General features: G+C 31.8%; 2 protein-coding genes across 2 annotated transcripts; one reads left to right on the top strand and one right to left on the bottom strand.

Moving 5' to 3' along the window:
- Window positions 1–1,829: 1,829 nt before the first annotated feature.
- Window positions 1,830–4,687, bottom strand: LOC106337580 (zinc transporter 5). The gene is made up of 9 exons (XM_013776684.1): window positions 4,466–4,687; window positions 3,902–4,094; window positions 3,722–3,807; window positions 3,366–3,450; window positions 2,946–3,024; window positions 2,690–2,829; window positions 2,530–2,616; window positions 2,352–2,464; window positions 1,830–2,269 (listed from the first exon to the last, which is right to left on the bottom strand). The coding sequence occupies exons 1-9, from the start codon at window positions 4,513–4,515 to the stop codon at window positions 2,020–2,022; spliced, it is 1,083 nt and encodes a 360-aa protein (XP_013632138.1). The 5' UTR covers window positions 4,516–4,687; the 3' UTR covers window positions 1,830–2,019.
- A 3,498-nt stretch (window positions 4,688–8,185) lies between these two features.
- LOC106340809 lies at window positions 8,186–9,295 on the top strand. Its single transcript, XM_013779643.1, has one exon. It carries the CDS (start codon window positions 8,308–8,310, stop codon window positions 9,073–9,075), a length of 768 nt encoding a protein of 255 aa, XP_013635097.1. The 5' UTR covers window positions 8,186–8,307; the 3' UTR covers window positions 9,076–9,295.
- Window positions 9,296–9,507: the final 212 nt, after the last annotated feature.

Below are 9,507 nucleotides of genomic sequence, written 5' to 3'. Positions count from 1 at the left end.
GCTTCCTTCTTTTGCATTTGCTTTCATTTTAAAAACCTATAAAAACCTAGCTGCTTTTGTCCTTGTTTATCTTAAATTGAAAACTAGAGAAAAAGGGAAGGTAAGGCAAGTCATTTTCGTGTTAGGTCATAGAAAATTAAATAAGAGATGAATAGCTTGTTTGCATTAAGTTGTCCAACTTTTGTTAATTCTTATGCATTCCATACACAGAAATACCATTAAAAGTAAGTGTTTATAATTGTTTTCTTTATTTGCATTTCATATAAAAAGAAAAAAAAAATCATCCTCTATATTTTTTCTACCCTTCCATGTTTGCATCATTTCAAATTTTAATTTAAAAACCAAAAGAAAAATAGTTTAAATTTAGTTTATAAACATTTCGGTTCAAGCATTGCATATTTCTGGAAGGATAACGGTGAATTCATGCCCACACAGCGAAACTATGTAAATTCCATACATGTATTAATAAGACTCTCTTTATCAAACCTTCACCAACAAATAATTTGAATCTGCTTCCCCATCTTTCAAAGTCTTTGTGAATCCCCACTTAGACCTTAACCCAATCAGAGTCACCATAGCTCCATTAAAGTCAGCGTGTGAATGACTCAGAACAGCTAATAAAAACAGGTCATTTTAAGATGAATTTAAATTAAAATAATTAAATAAACGCCACCTTTTGAGAATTGTGGATTAAATCTAACTCTATCTCTTCTTCTTTAAGCATCCGATGTGTCGTGTTCATCTTGCTTTTTCTCTTTAACAACACGAGAAGTTTCAAAACTTTACAGGTGTTATGAACCGTGAAAAAGGGAAGAAAACTAAACCCATATTTGGGATCAGACAAACGCGTTTGTTTGTATATACAATTGTACAGAAAATATCTAATAATATCAAGTAATGATGAGCAAACAAGACGAACTTGAAGTGTTGAAAAGATGAAACATTTGCGATGCGAATCAAACGATAGTGAGCAGTAAAAGAGGAGAAAAGTTTTGAGTCGCTTAGGTACAAGCAAAACAAGACCGAAAAACTGTTGGAATTGAATATTTGATTAAAATCTACAAAAGAAGAAAACAAAGAAAAGTAGTAGAGAAGAACCTACAAAGAATAAAGAAGAATCTGTGAGAAGAAGAAGAAGCTTGAAGCGCAAGAAACGGAGGAATAAGAAGGAGCAATGCAACAACAATAAGAAGTCAAAGATGAGTGGGTTGTGAAACTAGAGTCTGTGTGTGCGCTTGTGTTCGGTTATACACAAGTGCGAAAATAGCGTGAGAGTGAAGGCAATAACATGGTGAGTGAGAACAAAAACAGAGAGTGCTCAAGAGAGGGACAACACAGAGAAAGTAGAAAGGAGGGGTCGAGCCAAAGAAGAGTGTCAACAAAAAGTCTGCAGAGAATAATAGACTTATCTTACAGGAAAAATGTCGACATGTGAAACTAAAGAAGAAAGTTGAAATTAAGGCACAACATAACACAACACGTACGTAACAGCTGTAGTAATAACAAGTAGGACCACAACAACGAAAATGTGAGCTAAAAGGGCATTGAGAGAGGAAAGAGACTCACTGAAAGGTGAAGGGTTCTTTGTTCATCAATGCTTTGCTTCATAACTACGCTGGTCATTATTTTTAGCAAGTGAATTGTGTACAAGAAAATTTTAGGACAAAGCTGATTTTAACAAAAAAAAAAAAAACATAACCAAGTCTAATTTTAAAATATATTTGCAACTGAATTTAATTTATAACGTGAAACCAGTATATGAAATTTTAATTTTACAAATATTAGTATAAATGTTTTTTTTCTATTTACCATTTTTTTTCGTCAAAATGAAGCAGAATGTTAATTATCCAGGTGTATCTCTGTCTATACTCCAAACCAAACAAAATTGTATACGCTAAACAAAGATAAAATGAAAAAGGTACAAGAACTGAGAGTAAAAAAAAACAGACAAAGATTTACATCGTCAAGGACAAGAACATTTCAAAAGTAACCTCGTTAGTATGGTGCATCGGCACTAATCTATATGGGAAGAACTGGAGAAGTATCAAAGTCGTTACCAAGGATTCCATTTGGTCCATCTTCAGATTTAATCGAAGAGTCCTTTTTGCTGCGTTCTAGAGATGTTGCTTCGTATATTCCAAACCCTAACACTAAGCAACAGACAATGAAACCAGGAAGGGAAAAATCCATCTCGTAAGCAATCTCCATGACGATTATGCATGCTCCTGCTACCATTAAATGCCTCGGGGAAGAAAACACCATATGCAATCTACAAAACAAACAAACATATAAAGACTCTGTTTGCGTGAGTAAAAAGGCTATTAGAAGAGGCAAAAAGCTTTTAAGGAAACCTCTCTTCTGCGATATTGTCAACATAGAATATTAAAATGATCCCGAAAACAATGGTGGCAAGGAAAGCCCACGCAGAAAATGGCAACTCCACAGCTTTGCCAGAAGACGATCCCTGAAGTAAAGATGTTAGTAAACCAAACAAGAAAACTCCACTGCAAAACAAGTAGTACCACTTACTGTGACAAGGTCCCACATGGCCAAAGGAAACAGAAAACAGGTTGCAGAAGTAATGGTTATCGCATGTAGTCGTTTCTTTTGCTGGTTCTGTAAAAGAATACAATTGGTTATACGAAAAGGAACTGGTGGAAGGAATAAAGAGAATTTGAAATAAAATCACCTTAAGAGAAACACGCCTTGCAATGACTCGCCTTAATGCTGATAAGATTCCAGCAACAACGGGTATCATCATTCCCATCAGTCCTAGTGCTTGCTCTGTTACCAATTCTTCCTCTTTGGTGTCGTTACTATCTTTCGATGGTGGTTTTTTGTTAAGCTAAACAAACCAACATATATAGACTATCCATAGGAAGTAAAAAATGCAACAAGATGGAGAGTATGTACATAAAAGGGAAGGAACTGGGGTAAAAGGATATAAAATGGGGAGAGAGATGATGTCGCCCATCCTTGAGACAAGAAAAAAAGAGCAACCAGCATTGCAACAAGGCCACCTACCTGACATGATTTCGAAATATGAGACAAATTTGGTCCTAGTCGTCTGACATATAAACATCAATTGTTGATATATAAAAACTAAATTGCTATTTTGCAATCAACTACATATCGTTAATTGTATAATGCAAGCAATATACGTACATGGAAAAGCCAGAAGAAACATCATAAATTGGTAAAAGCTATTGCACATGTCAAAGCTATATAGTTATTCAGCGACACAAGTGAACTGAGGCATAAAAAACATAACACTACAGATAAACGCTATGTCAACCATGCTAGTTAACTTGTTCCACTGACTAGAGGGGCTATATTTGTGGCAGCTGCTAAATTCAGATGAATACCTTTTTCCACACTTGGCCTCTCCGCCCATATAGTACTCCAGAAAGCACTCCAAGAACAGCACCAGAGTACTCTGACAAGATCGCTCTGCCAATAATATACAAAGAGAATTAACAAGGAGAATCAAATTTTCAATGAAGATAATTTTTTTTTATCAAATGACAGATGATGGAGCTTAAATTGGCAGATTTCTGAAAGAAAGGATAGAATCCAACTGTTTAAGTATGACAATCTTTCTCGGAGGGACATTTCAACTTTCCTATATTTCAGCAGCCAAAATCTATGATGGATCCTAAGATAACCTATAACAAAATTAGAGAATTGAAAGTAGTGTGGATGCTTAATAACTCTAGAATACCTAAGCGGTCCACAAGACTTAAGACCCTTTCCCCACAAGATGAAGTATAGAGCTGTGATGACTCCATTGATAAGAGAAGGTACAATCTGAAAGAAATAAAACCCGCCTCAGATATTAGTAGCAAGAAGAGAAACAGAATACTTTAGTCTAAACTCTCCCATTTTATATGTCCATCTAAACCTGCTGATTGGAAAGTGGCCTTCCTTTCCACGGTTTCTGAAGGATCAAGAAGATGAAGGATGAGGGCACCAGACAGCAGAAGAGAAAGAGAACAACAGGCGCTCCAGTCTGATTCAAGTAGCGGTACATAGAATAGACTGACCATATCCTAAAAAAGTTCCCAATGACATGGATTATCTGGAAAGGGGTATGCCTGCACATAAAGAGAGAAAACACATGCCTATGAATTACAAAGGAAGAAAAATCAAAATTCTAAACAAGAAGAGATGTAAAAGACTACTACAAGAATGCTCAAATTCATTCCTCCAAACGTTCAATCTTGAACTTCTTTTTAAAGGGAGCTTATCTATATATTCACAAGATTCGATATAAATTGAATCAAAATCACTGATTCAACCTTATTGTGTTGCTCCATTATCTTCAGCAAAATCGAGGAAATGTAATATCCAATTCAGAGTGATGATAGAACCCTAGCTACACTTCACATCTCATCGCAATATGAATTTAATTCCACTAAGTTCGTCTTCTACACAATCAAACAGAGAGAATGAAATCGAAAGATACCGGAAATGTGAAGATCCTCGATCGTCGGAGATTTGCTTCGGCGACATCATCGGGGAATCACGTGGTACTTAAGATCGAGTATGCTGTTAAATCCACAACCCGTCTACTAAGAGCTCGATCTCAGAATCTTAAAAGACGCTGTATAACTTGTGATCGAAGAAGAAGCCCCGTCTTCTCCGTCGAGCAATGATCTATCGAGATAGAGAGGGAGGATATAATTTGCTATTGGGCCTTCATAAAGCCCTTTTAAAAGTGGCCGAAACAACTAGATTCAATTTGTTTTTGGCTGGTTTCGGTTTTATATAAATTGAAATCAAAATGAGCTATAGCTCCCAAACTGGCTCAGTTCAGCTCGATTTTCCACAAGCATGATCTCTATTTTTTAGGTTCATTTAATAAATGATTTTAATGATCGAGCTTGAATTAGATCACGAATTATATGAACGATCTTTGATGAAAATAAGCTAACTCATGAGCTTAGTTGTTTTATACTTTATATGTATATATATATAGATGACTTCTATTTTTCTTACGTAAGAAAAAATAGTTTCTATATTAATCATATTTATTTTATAAAATTAAAATGTAAAACTAAAAAGTAATAAATATATATTAAAATGTTAAAGAATATCGATATAAATCCTCAAATCATATATCCTTAGAACTAAAATATAAAACTAAATATTCCAAAGACTTTCACGTAGAATATATATCTTTACGATTTGAATAAATAAAGAGTTTGAATATTAATTATCATAAAACTTTTATGTAAAATATATTTATGTATCACTGATTTAGCTTTGATTTAATATATTACTAGGTCTTGGTTTTATTCAGTATTTAAATATTAACGCTTTGATTTTTAAATTTTAAATTATATTATAAAAATATCATATTTTTTATTTTTAAATTATTTTTATAATTTTTATTTTTTATGTCTGATCGCGCGTTAACTCATTTAATTCATGATCTAGATGATTTGAGTTCGAATTTGTATATTGAAGCTCATATAACAAATAAGCTGAGTTGAGTTGAGCGAGCTAGCTCATTTTGACACCCCTAATTGAAACCAAATAAAATTGTATCAAACCGGAGCGTATTATGGTTTGGAAGATGTTGAAGGATTGAAGGAAACCGGGGGGGTTTTATGATGTCGATTGTCGAACCGGTTTGTATCGAAGGTGTCACTCATATAGATTGTTCATGGGAGAAAAGGTGCTGAGGTTCTTGTGGATTAGCTGTAGTCTAAATAGCTTTTCCAAATTCCAACTCCATTAATTTTTTTTTCGAATTTAAAATAATTTTTCTTCTAATTTTCCTCTATTTACATTTTATAATAGAATAAAAATAAAATAATTTCAAAGATAGAATAACGCATATATTCAATTTTTACTTAAGGATAAAGTAAAATTGAGTAATGGAACAATTTAATTATTGTAATTTGAAAAAAGAAGTTGAATAATAAACCGGGAAACTTTTCTGGTTATTATCAAATCTCTAGAAACACAAAGAATTATAAAAACAATTTTTTATACTTTAGAAACATCTAGAAAGTAAAGCTCTCAACTTTTATTTTCTTTTATATCTTATGTAACAATCTTCCATAAAACTTATATTTAAAGTAGAAGACAAACATAATCTCAATGTTTCCATTTTCCCTTCTACATGTGGAATATAGAAACACAAACTTAATATAAAATAGTAAACTTCATTTTCTATTCTCTATTTTCCTTTTGGGTTTAACTTGCTCCATAAGTATTGCAATTATCTAACATTCATCTCTTTAATTCTGCTTGAATTAGGAAAATCAATTTATTGAACTCTAATTAAGCTATTTATTTGCTTGAACTTAATTCTCGTTGATGGTTTGGTAAAGATGTCGGCCTTGTGCTCAACGCCCGACACATTCTCCACTTTGATTTGCCCATTATCCACACATTTACGAATGAAATGATATCTTGAAAGTATATGCTTACTATTTCCATGGAAAACGAGATTCTTAGTTAGAACAATGGCTGATTGTTTAACAAATTTATTCTATTAAAATAGAAGTCACAAATTCATTTCATGTGTAATATTTTAAGTTTGACCATTATTTAGAAAGTTTATCAAATGTACATAACTTCATTATAATATCTTTTAATATCTTTATTTTTTATTTAAAATAAAATAAATATTTATTTAAGAAAATTCTAACAAATTCTTTGAAGTTGCATTTTAAAATTTATTTCCGAAAAATGATTAATTTAAATTTTAGCTATCATAAAATATAATCAGAAATTTAAATAAATTTTGATTTATAAACGAAAATTAAAAATTATATAAAATATTTTAATGATAATAAAAACTCAAAATTATTACTTTTCAAAAATAAATTTTACAAAGATTTTAAAAATATTTTGTTGGAAAGCAATATTCATTTCTAGTTTAATTTTTAAATAAAAATATCTTATTTATTAAACACATAAAGCATGACTTATTGCATGTTCGATTTTTTACTTTAAATTATCTCTTAAATGTCACAACTTTAAATGTTTCTATCATGTAACATTACAATTTATGTCAATAATTTTTAACAGAAGTCTAATATTCTTATTAATGGTTAAAATTTAATTTACACTCCTTCGTAGATGAAACATTTTACCTCTTTAGATATCATATATATAAATCTTTAGTCAACTATTATTAGCGTTTATATATTCCATTGAGTTAAAAACCATTTCAATCTAATATTTAAATCCTATACCAAATTGGTTTATTAATTACTATATATAAAGTTTTACATCTCCTACTCTATAAATGGACGACCAATATATATATGAAATGAATATATAATACATTAATCATGAACATATTTTTATCATCTGATAGAAAGATTAATATTCCAACACTATTCTATATAAAGAGAACACACATTTATCAAACTGGTTTAATGTTACAGTAATCTCCAAAATAACATTTTTTTAAGTTTATGTCACAAAAATAGCTCTCAAAAACTAAAATGACCAAAATAGCATTTTATCTTTTGAAAAATTTAAATTTTTTTTATTTTTCAAAATTTGAAATCTTTTTCCAAAACCCCACTTCCCAACTCTAAACCCTAAAACCTAAACTCTAAACTCTAAACCCTAAACCCTAAACCCTAAACTCTAAACTTTAAACCCTAAATCCTAAACCCTAAATCTTAACCCACCCCTTAACTCTAAACCCTAAACCCTAAACCCCACCACTAAACTCTAAACCCTAAATCCTAAACTCTAAACCCTAAACCCTAAATCTTAAATCCTAAACTCCACCCATTAACTCTAAACCCTAATGTCTAACCATTGGGGTATAAATGTATATTTATCTCCTTTGATAAAGCATTAAGTGCTATTTTGGTCATATTTATTCTTAGATGCTATATTAGTGACAAAAACTGGTTTAATGTTACAATATATAGCTTAATTCCAAAAAAATAATTTACGTCATATTTGATACTATTTTTAAAATTTACTTTTAAATTATTATAATTTTTCACAAATATCTTAAATTTACATTATTAATAATTCAATTAAAAATAATTATAAATCAATGATTTAATTAAAACTTAATAAAAAGGCGACCAATAAGCATAACATCATAAACTCATGAAAAAATATGACAGTAAACTAAATCATTTTTCAAATAATGCATAGACACGTACAGAAAATCAAACATTAACAAAACTTTTGTCGAACATTGAAAATAGCCACATTCCATTTAATTCACCTCTACATAATCCTCAAATATAAAATGAAGTTCTTGTTCATCCCACTCTCTATCAAATCATTTCCAATATTTTCAAGGGAAAATTAATAACAATGCCGGAAAATGCCAAGCACGGTCCAAGACTCTCCTTTTCTCAAGATTTTTGCCACTATGATTCCATACCGATCGAGCAAAGTCCATTACGAACTCATTCGGAACCTTCAACCATCAACTTCGATTTCTCCATTCCCGGCGGCGTAATCTCCGGTGAAAGCTCGTGGTCCGCCGAAGAGTTTTTCTCCGATGGAAAAATGCTCCCCACAGAAATCAAAAAGATACCCGAGAAAGATGGAACCGGTTTGTATACGAATCCAATAGGAGATACTAAACCGGTTCTGGAAATCGGATTAACGGCGACGGGAGCCATACGCAATACGGTGCCGTTTCACGTTCCTTCTGAACCGTGTCGTCCCGGACCGGAAACGAATCCAATCAGAAATGCTCATGAAATAGAAGAAATCGAAGAAGATGAAGAGAGACCCACTGTGAATCCGTGTTGGGGGATTAAGAAAAGAAGCGAACGTCTCAATTCCGAAGTTGGGTTGCCATTGCTTTCGGATAACCCGACCGGTTCGAATTATAAACAGACAGAAACTATGAAGCTCGAGGTTTCGTCTCCTTCTTCTTCTTCTTCAAACTGTAGTTCTCAGAAACCGCTATTGAGTAAGAAGAGCCATGGAGATTACAGTAACGGCGGAGGGATTAAGGTGAATTCGTTTCTGGATGTGTTTCCGGGAGGGAGTTTGTTTGGATTGGGATCGATCATTGTCGGTAGTGGAAGTGACAAGAACAAGAAGATATCAGTATTTTGTCATTGGTAAGAATTTTTTTTTCGTGGATCTCTGTTTCTTACTTTCTTTCTCCGGAGCTCTGAACGGAGTTTTATTACATTGATCATTGGCTTTCGTGGTTCCAACTTCCAACTGTTGAGTTTTACTTTTAGATTTTCTTATCAATGTGTAGTTGAATGTTAAATGTATTATTTCTGTTACATACATAATAGTAATGAATTTGAAGACGCTTCAGTCTTCACAAAAGAAATAGAATTCTTGCTAAATTTTTTCAACAAATACTAAAAATGTCGTACTATCTAGTGTAGTAAAATTTACTCTAAAATATCATCTTAGCTTTACTATAAATGTCATTTAAAATTTTAAAACACTTATCTTTAGTTAATTTATTACTTGTTTCGTTTTATTAAATCATAAATTAGAAATATAAGTAAATTGAAACTTTTATCAAAATTTAAAATG

The sequence above is a fragment of the Brassica oleracea genome, chromosome C4 (assembly GCF_000695525.1).
Source record: "Brassica oleracea var. oleracea cultivar TO1000 chromosome C4, BOL, whole genome shotgun sequence".
Classification (NCBI taxonomy): domain Eukaryota; kingdom Viridiplantae; phylum Streptophyta; class Magnoliopsida; order Brassicales; family Brassicaceae; genus Brassica; species Brassica oleracea.
Note: the sequence above shows the minus strand (reverse complement) of the source record. Positions and strands in the feature narration are given on the sequence as shown.